Source organism: Apium graveolens, chromosome 9 (assembly GCF_009905375.1).
Source record: "Apium graveolens cultivar Ventura chromosome 9, ASM990537v1, whole genome shotgun sequence".
NCBI classification, from domain to species: domain Eukaryota; kingdom Viridiplantae; phylum Streptophyta; class Magnoliopsida; order Apiales; family Apiaceae; genus Apium; species Apium graveolens.
This window is the reverse complement of record NC_133655.1, coordinates 35,591,904-35,607,065: the sequence shown is the minus strand read 5'-3', so window position 1 is coordinate 35,607,065 and position 15,162 is coordinate 35,591,904. Positions and strand designations below refer to the sequence as shown.

The window sequence follows — 15,162 nt, the reverse complement described above, 5'->3', positions numbered from 1 at the left end:
GAAGCACAGAACAACTCCGAAAAAGAAGATCTTGTTTTCAACTTGTGATTCTTTGAATTAGTTGTAACTTTGGATGCTCGTTTTCGTTCTTGTTGAACCTAGATCTCGTTTATTCGTACTTTGATTATTATTTAGTTTATTAAGACCTTGTTTATACCATGCTTTCATTGGAACCCATGGTGACGATGAGTTCGATTATGGGCTAATCGTTGTCATGGGATTCTAGCGGATTTACTTATGGATTTCAATAGTTAATTGTTTCGATATCTTGGTGTGTGGTGATTGATTGATATCCTAGTATGGTTGTGCTTATTCGTCTTATGTGCGTAGCTAACATATAAGATAGCGTGTTAATCTCTATTGAAGCGACAGTGAATATAGAGGTTTAGAACTTGCCATGCTAGCATAGGTTCATGTATGTGTATGCATGATTCGTAGGTAACTCTAACCGTTTTACTTGCCCTATATAATCAAGATAGATAACTTGTTCTTAAACCGTTATGTTGTCAAATTCTATAGACATATAGGGTCTCAATATAATTGGTGCCTATTCAGCTTCTATCTCTTTTGTGGATGTCTGGTAGAATGGTACTCGTGCAACGAAAGTTGGCGTTTATCAGTTTCGTGTTATCTGATTAGTGTCCTCACCATCACATGCTAAGGTTAAGAACAATAAGGTTATTGAATGAAGTATTTAATGAAGTTAGGATCCCATGTTTGTCATATATAGTAATTCAACCTCAATTCTCTTAGTTAATGTTATTTAATATAATCTCTTAGTTTAATAAAAACCCAATTTGTTATTTGTCTTAGCATTGAGCGATAACCATACATTGTTGCATAGGTGCATAAATTGAACTTAACCTAAACCAGTCTCTGTGGGAACGAATCTGATTTATATCTTATACTACTTGCGAACGCGTATACTTGCGTGAATATTAGCGCGTGTTTTCGCCCTAACAAGTTTTTGGCGCCGCTGCCGGGGACTCGGTGTTAATTTTTAGTTTATGTGCTTGTCATCAGTGGTCGTTAAAGTTCACTGACTCGGATTCTTTTACTTTCACGGTTTATTTGTTTGTGTTTCAGGTACTCATTACAATGGGAGATCCAGCAGCACGAACGAAAGCCTTGATGGATTTTTCTCAACCCAAGATCAATGACATTCAATCTAGCATTGTCCGGCCAGCTATCACAGATAATACCTTTGAGATCAAGCCTGGCATAATTCAATGGGTACAGACTTCAGTCCAGTTTGGGGGTTCTCCAACGGAAGATCCCAATACACACATTAGGGATTTCATTGAAATATGCGACACCTTCAAGTTCAACGGTGTTTCTGAAGATGCTGTGAAGCTGAGACTGTTCCCATTCTCTCTGAAGGACAAGGCTAAGAGCTGGTTACACTCTCTACCAGCTGGTTCGATTACTACTTGGGAAGATCTTGCTCAGAAGTTTCTTACTAAATTTTTCCCTATGGCGAAGACAGCTGCACTCAGGAATGCTATTACTCAATTTGCGCAGCAAACGGGAGAATCACTAAGTGAAGCTTGGGAGCGCTACAAGGAGATGCTTAGAAAGTGTCCTCATCATGGAATTCCTGATTGGATGATCATCACTTGTTTTTACAATGGGTTGGGAGCACAGTCCAGACCCATGATCGATGCAGCATCAGGCGGAGCATTATGGGCAAAGAGCTATAAGGAAGCTTATGATCTAATTGAACTGATGGCTGCTAATGAATATCAGTATCCAACCCAGAGATATCCACAGGGCAAGGTAGCAGGAGTTCTTGAGGTGGATACAGCTACGGCTATCACTGCTCAACTAAAGGCGTTGTCTATGAAGATCGATTCTCTGGCTAACTATGGTGTTAAGCAGATAACCAGTGTTTATGAGCTGTGTGCAGGTCCGCATGCGACAGAGCAATGCGCTATATCTAGTGACTCAGCTCAGTTTATGAGCAACTTTCAGAGATCGCAACAGCCAGTTCTTGCCACTTATTATCCTGACAACTGGAATCATCCTAACTTCAGCTGGAGCAACAATCAGAATGTGATGCAACAGCCATTCCAGCAGTTTGCAAATAAGCTATTTAACCCTCCTGGTTTTCAGCAACAATTTACACCAAGACAACAACTCCAACTTCAACAACAAACTAATGATGCAAGTCTATCTTCGAATGAAAAATCTGAATTGGAGGATTTGAGGCTTATGTGCAAAAACCAGGCTCTTATATGCCAAAGCCAGGCTGTTTCTATCCAGAATCTGGAGAACCAAATAGGGCAAATTGCTAATACCTTATTGAATCGACCACCAGGAACGGTTCCTAGTGATACAGAAACAAATCTAGGCAAGAGGGAAGTTGAAGAACAGGTGAACGCCATCACCTTAAGGTCTGGAAAGGTTGCAAGCCCCCATGTTCAGCAAGACGAAGAGCCTGAAAAGTCTCAAGTTCCAGAATCTGAAGTTTTGGCTGAAGAAGATGTGCAGAAGGAAGTAGAGGTGGAACCAAGGAAGACTACTGTGGAACACACTCCTCCTGAGAGTAATACAGGGGAGAAACAGATCTATCCTCCACCTCCTTTTCCTAAGAGGCTGCAGAAGAAAAAGCTGGATAAGCAGTTTGAGAAGTTTCTGGAGGTGTTCAAGAAACTTCATATCAACATACCTTTCGCTAAAGCTCTTGAGCAGATGCCTAGCTATGCGAGGTTTATGAAAGGTATTCTCTCTCGGAAAGTGAAGCTCGATGACTTAGAGACCGTTGCTCTAACGGAGGAATGCAGTGTTGTGCTGCAACAGAAGTTGCCTCCGAAGCTTAAAGATCCTGGAAGCTTCACTATTCCTTGCACCATCGGAAACTTGTCGTTCGACAAGTGTTTATGTGATTTAGGAGCTAGCATCAATCTGATGCCCTTATCTATCTTCAAGAAGCTTGGTCTGCCTGAGCCGAAACCAACATACATGTCATTGCAACTAGCTGACCGTTCCATCGCTTATCCACGAGGTATAGTGGAGGATGTCTTGGTCAAGGTGGATAAACTCTTCTTCCCTGCTGACTTTGTAATTCTTGATTTCGAGGAAGATAAGAAGATTCCCATTATCTTGGGAAGACCATTCTTGGCTACAGGCCGAACTATGATCGATGTGCAAAAAGGAGAGCTTACGATGAAGGTTCATGATCAGAAGGTCACTTTCAATGTGTTCAAGGAAATAAAATTACCCACAACTAAAGAGGAGTGCTTTAAAGTAGAGCAAATTCAGGTTTTGAATGCACCTCTGTGGAAGAGGAAGTTGGATGTGCCATTCGATTCTCTTGGGTTAGCAGAGCTGAAAATTTCTCAGGATCGTATCGAGTCGTCTATTGAAGATGCTCCTACACTTGAGCTCAACCCACTACCAAATCACTTGAGTTATTCATTCTTAGGTGCACCCTCTGACAAGGGGTTGGGATATATCTTTGATGATGTAGAGGGTAGCCGAACGGATCCTCCAGTGCCTATAGAGGGTTCTTCTCATGTGCAGCAGGTAGTTGATAGGACTGGTGTTGGTGACGAGCAGTACAGGCGAGTAATTAGGCGTATGGAGGCCATGCACGACATTCACCGTCATCTTGCTGAAGATTTGACACATGCTTTCGGTACTATTTTCCGAGACACTAGTGGCGAGGTTGATTGGCCACCTGATCCTCCACCCGAAGAGGGTGATCTTTCCGACGACTAGGTATGCCTGAAATCCTTATTATTACCTTCAATGAGGACATTGAAAATTTTAAGTTTGGGGGTGATAATGTAAGGATTAGTAGTGTGTGTCCATATAGATTCATATAGATTCATGTTGCATGTTTAGTTGTAGTTCATTCATATTTTTGTATGATTGTTCATTTAGGACATATTTGTTTGTTTTTATGCAATTTCATATAGTTGCATTTGCATGCATATTTAGCATGATCCCTTAAGATGAACTATGATATTGGATAAGTTGATGTTGATTTGAGTGTGGTGATGAGGAATAGAGGGATGTTTAAGTCCTAATGAATTGATTTGCATGCCAGAAACAAATATTTTCACAAAGTCTTATAGGGTTGCTTTTGATCTAGATCATGATCATACTTGTTTGTTGTTGAGATTTAATCACTTGGTTATATTTAGAATTTGTGATATTCTCGTAATGACGTAAAAATACTGATTTTTTTATCTGGAGAAAAACTTGGATTTCATTGCTAGTTGTTGTAAGGCTAGGTGTCAAATGGCTAGTAGCCGGCTCATATTTTTATGAGTAGTCTAGGGTTGAATGAGATGGAGCGAAACGCACTCATTCAGAAATTATTGAAAAAAAAAGAAAAAAAGAAAAAAAAGAAAAAAAAAGAAAGAAAAAAAGTATGTGTTTATGCATAATTGATCAAGAGTGAGCTCTTTAATACTCGAGTTATTAAGTTCTAGGGGACTTTGTGCCTAGTGTCCTAAGGCTTTTATAGTCTGGGATCCGCTAACCTAACGCTCGCTACATGGGTATTATTGTATAAGTCTTTTGGGACCTCATTCATTGCACGATCAAATAAGCATCTTTGTTATGTGTTCAATAATAGTGTGAATCCTTGTATAACTCTAGTAGAAAGGAGGTGTTGTGAGTCATAATGCGTTTATTGTCTATTCTGTTTATAAACTTTTGATTGTTTCGATGATAGATAAGTTATGGTTATTGATCTAGTATCGAGAGTATATCTGTTAAGCATCCACACATGCACGTTTCTGGTTTGTGAGTTGGTTTGTGGGATTTATTTGAACTCTGTTTCAAGTCATTTCATTCTTAGAGGCATTGGCTTATTCATTTGGTTATGGTTATTCTGAGGGGATCGATTGCATTATCATTTAGTTGCATTCACGTAGTTGCATTCATGCATTAGGTTTATTTTGTAGTTTTGAGTCTGTTTATGCTTGAGGACAAACATCGATTCAAGTTTGGGGGTGTGATAAGTGGATTTTATATCCACTTGGAATGCTTTATTACAAGCTTAAATTGGTGTTTTGGACTCAAGTTGTTGGTATTTTGATGTATTTTTGTGTTAATGCATTTCAGGTATCAATTAAATGAAGAAAAGAGCTTTTAAAGGAAATATGATTAAAAGTGATCAGAATTGGAAGCCAAGGCCATTGTCAAGTTGTAGAGAATCTCAATAGCTTCGCGTGGGCAGTTGAATCGCCTAATTCTGACGAGTAGAACTCAAGTTATGGCCAAAACAAGATTCATCAGAATATTTTTCCCAGTCAGTAGCTGAGCGCCCGCTCAGCAGAGCTGAGCGCCCGCTCAGAGAGCTGAGCGGCCGCTCAGGAGGCGGCTGGTCGCTGATTTCGCTGAAAAAGCCTTTTTTGAGTAGAATTTGACGATTTTAAGGGTCCAGGTCCACTAGGGGCGTATATATACTTAAAAAAAAGGGTTTTCATCATCCGGGAAGATTGGGATACCAAGGAGAAGGCCTAGAAGCACAGAATAACTCCGAAAAAGAAGATCTTATTTTCAACTTGTGATTCTTTGAATTAGTTGTAACTTTGGATGCTCGTTTTCATTCTTGTTGAACCTAGATCTCGTTTATTCGTACTTTGATTATTATTTAGTTTATTAAGACCTTGTTTATACCATGCTTTCATTGGAACCCATGGTGACGATGAGTTCGATTATGGGCTAATCGTTGTCATGGGATTCTAGCAGATTTACTTATGGATTTCAATAGTTAATTGTTTCGATATCTTGGTGTGTGGTGATTGATTGATATCCTAGTATGGTTGTGCTTATTCGTCTTATGTGCGTAGCTAACATATAAGATAGCGTGTTAATCTCTATTGAAGCGACAGTGAATATAGAGGTTTAGAACTTGCCATGCTAGCATAGGTTCATGTATGTGTATGCATGATTCGTAGGTAACTCTAACCATTTTACTTGCCCTATGTAATCAAGATAGATAACTTGTTCTTAAACCGTTATGTTGTCAAATTCTATAGACATATAGGGTCTCAATATAATTGGTGCCTATTCAGCTTCTATCTCTTTTATGGATGTCTGGTAGAATGGTACTCGTGCAACGAAAGTTGGCGTTTATCAGTTTCGTGTTATCTGATTAGTGTCCTCACCATCACATGCTAAGGTTAAGAACAATAAGGCTATTGAATGAAGTATTTAATGAAGTTAGGATCCCATGTTTGTCATATATAGTAATTCAACCTCAATTCTCTTAGTTAATGTTATTTAATATAATCTCTTAGTTTAATAAAAACCCAATTTGTTATTTGTCTTAGCATTGAGCGATAACCATACATTGTTGCATAGGTGCATAAATTGAACTTAACCTAAACCAGTCTCTGTGGGAACGAATCTGATTTATATCTTATACTACTTGCGAACGCGTATACTTGCGTGAATATTAGCGCGTGTTTTCGCCCTAACACTCAGCTTATTGAGATGATAGGGCAAGTAGTGGCTCAGGCTGTACAGCAGGCTTTGGCAAACCAAGAAAATCAGAATGGCGAGGGAAATCAGAATGGCAAGGGAAATCAGAATGGACAAGGAAATCAGAATGGCAATGGGAATCAGAATCAGAACGGTCAGGGCCATCAGTTGGAGCCGTTTGTATGGTTGGAGAGGTTTGTGAAGCAGAAACCAGACTCTTTTAGTACAGCACCAACTCCTATTGATGCTGAAAATTGGATTGGTCATCTCGAAAAGATTTTTGATGCACTGGGTTGTGATGAGATTCAGAAGGTCAGGTTAGCTGTATATAAGTTGGAGGGGGATGCTCAGAGATGGTGGAGAGGAGTGAAAGCTACTAAGGGGGACCAGTATGCAGAGGCTTTAGAATGGCAAGGATTCAAGGAAGTATTCTATGAGCAGTACTTCTCTAATGCTGATAGGGTGGCTTATTTAAGGGAGTTTCATTCTATTGTGCGGCACCATGATGAGAGCATTACAGATTATATGGCGAGGTTCATAAGGTTGGCTAGATTTGTTGGGACAGTTGCAGGGACTGCTGCATAGGAGGCTGATAAATTTAAATGGGGGTTGAAGTCTTATCTGAGGGGTTCCATAATTTCCTTTAAATTTGATAATTTGGCAGAGGTGGCTGTTGCAGCAAAGGACGTTGAGAAGGAGCACATAGATTTCAGGACTTCTAGGTCTAACAGTGGGAGTAAGAGGACTAGGGATGATCAGGGTTTTGTACAGGGTATACAGTGGTATGAAGGTCAGAGTGGTCAGCAGGGACAGTGGCGCGGACAGAACCAGAATAGGGGTGGTCAGTCATTCCACGGCCGAAATCAGTATGTTTGTCAAAATCAGAATCAGCAGTTTCAGCGACAGAAGCAACCTAGGCAGTGGCAGAATCGTCAGCAGAGGCAGAGCCGTTACTCAGTGTATGGGGGAAACCCCAATATGATTCCAGTGGCTCCTTGTGCTACATGTGGTGGACATCATCCAGGTAGAGCTTGTTACAGACAGACCGGGGCTTGTTTCTTATGTGGTAGCATGTCCCATAGGGCAAAGGATTATACAGTGTCACGCAAAACTGGTGGAGGAGGAGCTGACGATGGTAGTGGCAGTCAGCATAATCCTACAGTCTGAGTATTTGTATTGACCTCAAATCAGGCAGCAGCTAATTCAGGTACCGTTTCAGGAACACATCTTGTTGGTAGACGTGATCCTTATGTGTTATTTGATACTGGTTCGACCCATTCTGTTATGTCTTTATCGTTTGTTCGTCATCTTGGCGTTGCACCTTCATTATTATATCCTCATATGTCTATTGCTACCCCGATGGGGAATTCTGTTATTATATCTGATATATATCCAGAGTGTCTGATAGTTGTTGGAGATAGAAATTATAAGGTTAACTTGCTTCCGATGGAGATGCATGACTTTGATGTTATTTTGGGTATGGATTGGTTGAGTGAACATCGTGCCACAATTGATTGTCAAGGAAAAAGGGTGATCTTTGGGGATGCAGATAAACCAGAATTCGTATACCAAGGGTCTCAACCGAAGGGGGATGTTAAGTTAATTTCTGCTCTAAAGGCGAGTAAATTGTTGTCTAAGGGTTGTGATGGCTACCTTGCTTTCGTGAAGGATACATCGAAGGATGAACCTCGCATTGAGGATTATCCAGTGGTGAGGGACTATGAAGATGTGTTCCCCGATGAGCTACCAGGTTTGCCACCACATAGAGAGGTGGAGTTTACTATTGAACTAGTTCCAGGTGCTGAGCCTATTTCTAAGGCGCCTTACCGGATGGCACCAGTTGAGTTGCAGGAATTGAAGGAGCAGTTGCAAGAGTTGTTAAATAGGGGATTTATCAGGCCAATTGTGTCTCCGTGGGGAGCTCCTGTATTGTTTGTGAAGAAGAAGGATGGTTGCATGAGATTGTGCATTGACTATAGGGAGTTGAATAAGGTGACTATCAGAAACAGGTATCCTTTGCCACACATTGATGACTTATTTGATCAGTTATAAGGGGCGAAGTACTTTTCGAAGATAGATTTGATATCTGGTTACCATCAATTACGAGTTAGGGAGGAAGACATTCTGAAGACTGTATTTCGTACTCGTTATGGTCATTATGAGTTTCTCGTGATGTCCTTTGGGTTGACGAATGTACCGGCGGTATTTATAGATTTGATAAATCAGGTCTTTCATGATTATCTGGATAAATTCGTGGTGGTCTTCATTGATGATATCTTGATATACTCTAGGAGCAGAGAGGAGCATGAGGAGCATTTACGTACTGTACTTGAAATTTTGAGGGAGAAGAAGTTGTTTGCGAAATTTTCCAAGTGTGAATTCTGGTTGGAGGAAGTGGCATTCTTGGGGCATATTGTGTCTGGTAGGGACATTGAGTTGGATCCTGCGAAAGTCGAGGCTATTACTAATTGGCCCAGACCTAGCAATGTGACGGAGTTGAGGAGTTTCTTGGGATTGACAGGTCACTACATGCGTTTTGTGGAAGGTTTCTCTTCCATAGCTTTGCATTTGACTCAGCTAATGAGGAAGGGCATTAAGTTTGAGTGGAATTATGATCGTGAGAAGAGCTTTCAAGAGTTGAAGAAGAGGTTGGTGTCTGCTCCAATAATTGTGTTGCCATCAGAAAGTGGAGGTTTTCAGGTTTATAGTGATGCTTCTAAGAGAGGATTGGGGTTTGTTCTTATGCAACATGGGAACGTGATTTCGTACGCCTCTAGGCAACTTAAACCTTATGAGGTGAACTATCCTACCCATGACTTGGAGTTAGCGGCTATCATATTTTCTTTGAAGATCTGGAGACACTATCTTTATGGAGAGACTTGTGACATCTTTACTGGTCACAAGAGTCTCATATACAGCTTTACTCAGAAGGAGCTTAATATGAGGCAGCGGAGGTGGCTTGAACTTCTTAAGAATTATGATGCAAATATTCAGTACCATCCAGGGAAGGCGAATGTAGTAGTGTATGCTCTTAGTAGGAAGAACTTGGGGAGTGTTGCATCTCTCATTACTCAGCCGAACCTTATTTCAGATTTGGAGCGATTGGGTGTTGAAATGTATGTCAGAGGGTCAGGAGGTAGTATTGCAAGTTTGAAAGTGGAACCAAATCTTATTTCAAGGGCTAAGGAAGCTCAGAAGAGTGATACAGGTTTGCAAGGTATTAGATATGAGATGGCAGGTGGAAAGCAAACACATTTTTATGTTGATGAGGAAGGTGTCATATGGTTGGGTGGAAAATTATGTGTTCCTGCAGACACGATAATTCGCGAGGAAATTTTAAAAGAGGCTCATAGTTCTTCATTCTTTATCCATCCAGGTTCCACCAAGATGTATAGGAATTTGAAGAAGCACTTTTGGTGGAGTGGAATGAAGGGAGATATAGCAGAATTTGTGAGAAAATGTCTTACATGTCAACAAGTGAAGATAGACCATCAGAGGCCTAGTGGATTGTTGCAGCAGTTAGATATTCCAGTTTGAAAGTGAGAAAACATTATTATGGATTTTGTGACTCATTTGCCGAGGACTTTCAAGAAGAACGATGTCATATGGGTGGTGGTTGATAGACTTACTAAGTCCGCTCACTTTTTACCTATTAGAGAGACTACTCCTGTTCATGAGTTGGCAGAGATTTTTCAGCGTGATATTGTTAGACTTCATGGTGTTCCTGTGTCGATAGTTTCTGACAGAGATACGAGATTTACATCACATTTTTGGAAAGGATTCCAGCAAGCTTGGGGTACGAGGCTTAATTTTAGTACAGCTTATCATCCACAGACCGATGGACAGTCAGAGCGGACGATCCAGATATTGAAGGATATGTTGAGAGCATATGCTTTGGAGTGGACAGGTGATTGGGATAAATATTTGTATCTTGTTGAGTTTGCGTACAATAATAGTTGACACGCGAGTATTGGTATGCCACCATTTGAGGCTTTGTATGGTTGGAGGTGTTGGGCACCATCTTGTTGGGATGAGGTTGGTGAGAGAGTTATTGAAGGGCCGAAGTTGGTTAGGATCACAAATGAGAAGGTAGAGAAAGTTAAAAGAAAGTTTGAAGGAAGCTCGATCTCGTCAAAAGAGTTACGCGGATCAACATCGGAAGTTTGGTGGATTTAAGCCAGGTGATCATGTGTTCTTGAAAGTGTCGCCTTGTAAGGTTGTTAAGCGTTTTTGTATGAAGGGAAAGCTTAGTCCGAGATATATTGGACCTTTTGATGTTATGGAGAAAGTTGGGGAAATATCTTATAGAGTTGCGTTGCCACCACAACTATCTCATGTGCATAATGTGTTTCATGTGTCTGTTTTGAGGGGCTATAAATATCATCCATTACACATTGTTCAGTATCCGTTACATAAGATTAGAGATGATCTTTCTTGTGAGGAAGATGTCGAGGCTATCTTAGCTCGAGAGGGGCGAGTTTTGAGGAAGAATACCATTCCATTTGTGAAAATTTTATGGAAAAATCATTCCGAGAGAAAGGCTACTTGAGAATTAGAATAATCTATTCGTGAGAAATATCCACATTTATTCGATTCAGGTACGAGTATTTAGTTTAGTTTGATTCCGAGGACGGAATCCTTTTTAAGGGGTATATATGTAATACTCGTGAATTTTATTTTATTTAATAATAATAATAAGATTTAGATTAGAATTAAAATAAGTGCTTTTAATATTAGCTAATTAGAAAAGAACAAGGACTCGTATTAGATATTTGGTTGATTATTAAAGTTTCAATTTTAAAAGTTGTAGGACATTTGGTGTGCTATAAATTAACTTACACTGTTATTATTGAGTACATAAGTCTATTAATAAAATCCTAAATTAATATAAGGCTGCGCATAGAGAAATAAGACGAAACAGAGAAGGGTCAATTGAAATAGAGAGGAGTGGGATTGTCCGACTTTAGCCTGCTCAGTAATCGTAAAAGAAGGTATTATTTATTATATGGTCCTTTTTTTCATACTTATTCTTATACAAAGATTTATATGTATAAGCCTAGTTAAGTTAATAATTGAATATTAGTTTAATATAGTTTGCTTATATCATGTATATTATATCTATCCTCTGGTTAGTTTTATTTTTTGATTTCAGATTGTGAACTATATACGAAGCCATGATTACGGGTCATGTTTATCATATATAATATTATGTTTATAAGTATCGTTCTTATTGTGATTAATAATTTTTATTGTTATAATATATTTCATGAGTTCATTAATTTATTTAGAAATTGTTACTTGTAATTATATAATAGAGATGATGTTCTATATTTACCAATTTTATTATTAATTATAATAACTTTCTTTTAGATACTATTCATTGATTTTATGTGTATTAATTATCTCTTAGACTTGTTAATCCTCGTATGTGTTAATATGTTAATATGCATGTGTACATGTTTATTAGTACTAATATATTTCGAGGTGATCTAAGTTTCCCTGTACTAGAATTAAGTTTATTAGATTAGATAAATGTAATGATAAATGTGTACAAATATGAGTTAACAAGTAATGTTGTTTGTATAATATTTTAATATTATTAAAGTCAGGTTGCATGCATCTAACTTAGTAGTACAAATCTTGTTAACTAGTGTTGGTAACTTTTTGTAATACATGTGATTTCAAGTTCCTGGAAAGGCTGTACATCCAAGCTATTATGTAATATTTATGTTGCATAGAAAGAGTCTGGCCTCCGGTCTTGTTCCTCTTGCCTACAGATTAATTGGTCATTATATTAACTAGTTGAATATGTTACTGATAATAAAATCAAGAGAATCAGATTATAAAATTTTAATTGAAAAAGAAATTTGCCGATTAAAGAAATATATAAATAATTTTAATAATAAATTATAATTTTGTAATTAGGTAAGGAGCCTAGAGTTTATAGGATCGTTTGCGGATTTTGTGAGTGTTAGAGTTTGCAATATTTAAGGTACGGATTTTGTCCCCTTTTTATTCAATACTCCTCTTTTTAGAAATTAAATATCTCTGATTTGTTGAGTTTCGTATTTATTCGCTCTGTCAATATTGTTTAGATATTTTGGCTTTCGAAAATTATTTTAAAAATTGATTTATGACACCCTCTGTTTTGGAGACCTCAATTATTTGTCTCAGGTGATTTTTAAATTTTGCGAGAAATATTATTTTTCGTTTGGACCCTTAGTGTGATTTAGGGTATACCGAGTTAACCAGCTGTAGGGGTACTACAACCATGTCATTGCGGCACCAGTGACATGACACTCTCGTGACAGTGTGATTGGTCACGACGTATCCTTCTGTTAGCTCTTGGGAGGAGTTTTTGAGCATTTGATATTTATTCAGGATACATGGGTGCACCCAGAGTTTGATTTGTGATTTGATTTATGGTGACGTTGTATATGCCGTACACGTTATCCATTCTGTTGCACGCATTAGGTACCTTATGATGTGTGTATATGTATCTGTTCTGATCTCGGTATGAAATATCCTAACCCCTCGTTGCTTCAGCCTTATTTTTAAAATTGTTGTTTTATTATAAAGTGCAGATTATTTATTTCTGATCTCTTTGTTTTATAAACTGTATTCCAAATCCGTATTGGGCGTTTGGCTCATGCCGTATTCTTTTTCAGACAGGTGCTTGGGGGATCTGGGATTATGTTATGGAGAGCTACCCCATTTCGTTGATTAGGATTCTTGACTTTATCATTATCGAGATTTAATTATTTAGAGATTCAACATTTATATATTTGTTTTAGACAGTTTGGAGATTTAATATTATTTTTAAAGATTCTTAGACTATTTAATTATTGTTTAGAAATATATTAATACTCGGTTTGCAGGTTTATGGATTTTAAATAATATCTCCTTTTATTATAAAAAGGGGGTGTTACAAGTTTGATATATCAGTTCCAATAATTTGCTTTATACTTATGCCTTATTATTAAAATAGTAATATATTTAAATTAAAATTGGAGGGAAGAGTAAAGATAAGAGGAGAGAGATGTGTAAAAAAAGAGGGAAACAAATTATATATTGGTAGAAATGAAATAAGACATTTATTGTGGTGCCCTAAAAATAAGGCACTTAAAAGATTTCCTAACATTTTAAGGCATATTTATGACACAGTTGGAGCTCTGATTTTTATCAATTACCTTAAATTGATTTAGGACAAGTTTTACGCCTTGACTCGCTCTTAACTTATTTTTCAGTGAGTGGTTTTACGTCACGGGCAGAAACGTGTCAGAATATATAAGAGTAAATTTAATTTCTTTAATGGTCAAGAGTAACTCCGGTAACTTTCCTGAATAATACTCTCTATATCCCTAAAAACGTTTCATATTTGTGTTGAACACGCTTGTCAATGCACACTTTTGATTCTTAATATCTTTAATTTCATATTAGTTTTTAAATATAAAAATTTCATTATATTAAAGTACTCATAAATACGAATTCAACAAGATCACTCATGAGTATATTTGATCTTATAAATTAGAGTAAATTAATAGTTAATCACATACGATGAATATTTCCAAAAGTCAAAATAAGAAACTTATTACGGAACAGAGGGAGTAGTATTCTATTGGAGGTCGAGCAACCGAATTTCGAGCAGGTCGTGATTCGAGCCGGTCATGATTCGACCGAAGATTATTTGAATTGATCCTACTCGTTTAACTGATTAAGTTTAAAAAAATTTCCGAACTCGACTTAGGCTATGTTTGAGATTGCTTTTAAAAATTGTTGTGATGTTAAAAAAGGCGGAAAAAATGATGTTGAAAAAATCAGATACTGTTTGATAATATTTTTAATTTGTATATGTTTTGATATAAAAAATTATAAAAAAATAATGCTTTTAATGAGGTTTGATGGTGAAATCAGCATATGTTTTCCGCAAAATCTGAAAAGGTGTTTTTTGAAAAGCATGAGAGATCTTATTTTTTCAAACAACTTTTACGTCAAAAACACTTTTCAGAAAAACAAGTTTTTAATTTTACCAAACATTTTTTTAGCTGTTTTCCAGCGAAAAGTTGTTGTTGCAGACATCAATAGCAATACCAAACTTACCCTTATTTAATTTACGAGTCAAGTTGAGCCGACAAGTTTAGCTAAACGAGCTTGTTTTAACAAGTCAACTCAACTCATGTAACTTTATACTTAATTGAGCTTAAACCTCCAATGAAACTTACTTCATTTAATTTAACGAGTAAAGTCGAAACGACTCATTTAATTAAAGTGAAAAAATTTCTGACCGAACTCAACTCACTAAATAAATTGAGCCCAATTAAACGATTTCGAAAAGGCGGCCATCGAATACTATAACTTACTTCTTTATAAATAAATTGACTCTTGGTTGTTCTCGAGATATAGATAATCAAACAATGTTTCTATTACTTCTTCCTCATACAGTTTTTATTGTTAATAGTTCATTTTTAATTATTAATATAGCATATACAACATAGAGAAAAAAAAAATTCAAAATAAGATTATAATTTATAAGTTAAAGAAATATTTTTAAAAAGAGGGAGATATCTTTACGAATAGGTGGGGGAATAAGTATTATAATGGCGTTATAAGTAATTTAATTAGTTAGTAAGATATTGTTAGTTACGGATAGCTGGATCGAACTAAACTCAAACTCGATCCGACTTGAACTCTTTATTGAACTTGAGTAGATTTTTGTGTTCA

At 37.3% G+C, this 15,162-nt stretch overlaps 1 protein-coding gene and 1 non-coding gene across 2 annotated transcripts; one reads left to right on the top strand and one right to left on the bottom strand.

The window, feature by feature from the left end:
* Positions 1-1,488: 1,488 nt before the first annotated feature.
* Positions 1,489-1,595, bottom strand: LOC141688455 (small nucleolar RNA R71). Its single transcript, XR_012561897.1, has one exon. It is a non-coding gene; the product is annotated as a small nucleolar RNA R71 (small nucleolar RNA).
* A 4,858-nt stretch (positions 1,596-6,453) lies between these two features.
* On the top strand, positions 6,454-10,401 carry LOC141685205 (uncharacterized). Its single transcript, XM_074490322.1, has 6 exons — positions 6,454-6,969; positions 7,057-7,524; positions 7,633-8,367; positions 8,833-9,263; positions 9,567-9,830; positions 10,098-10,401. The coding sequence occupies exons 1-6, from the start codon at positions 6,454-6,456 to the stop codon at positions 10,399-10,401; spliced, it is 2,718 nt and encodes a 905-aa protein (XP_074346423.1).
* The last annotated feature ends 4,761 nt before the right edge of the window (positions 10,402-15,162 follow it).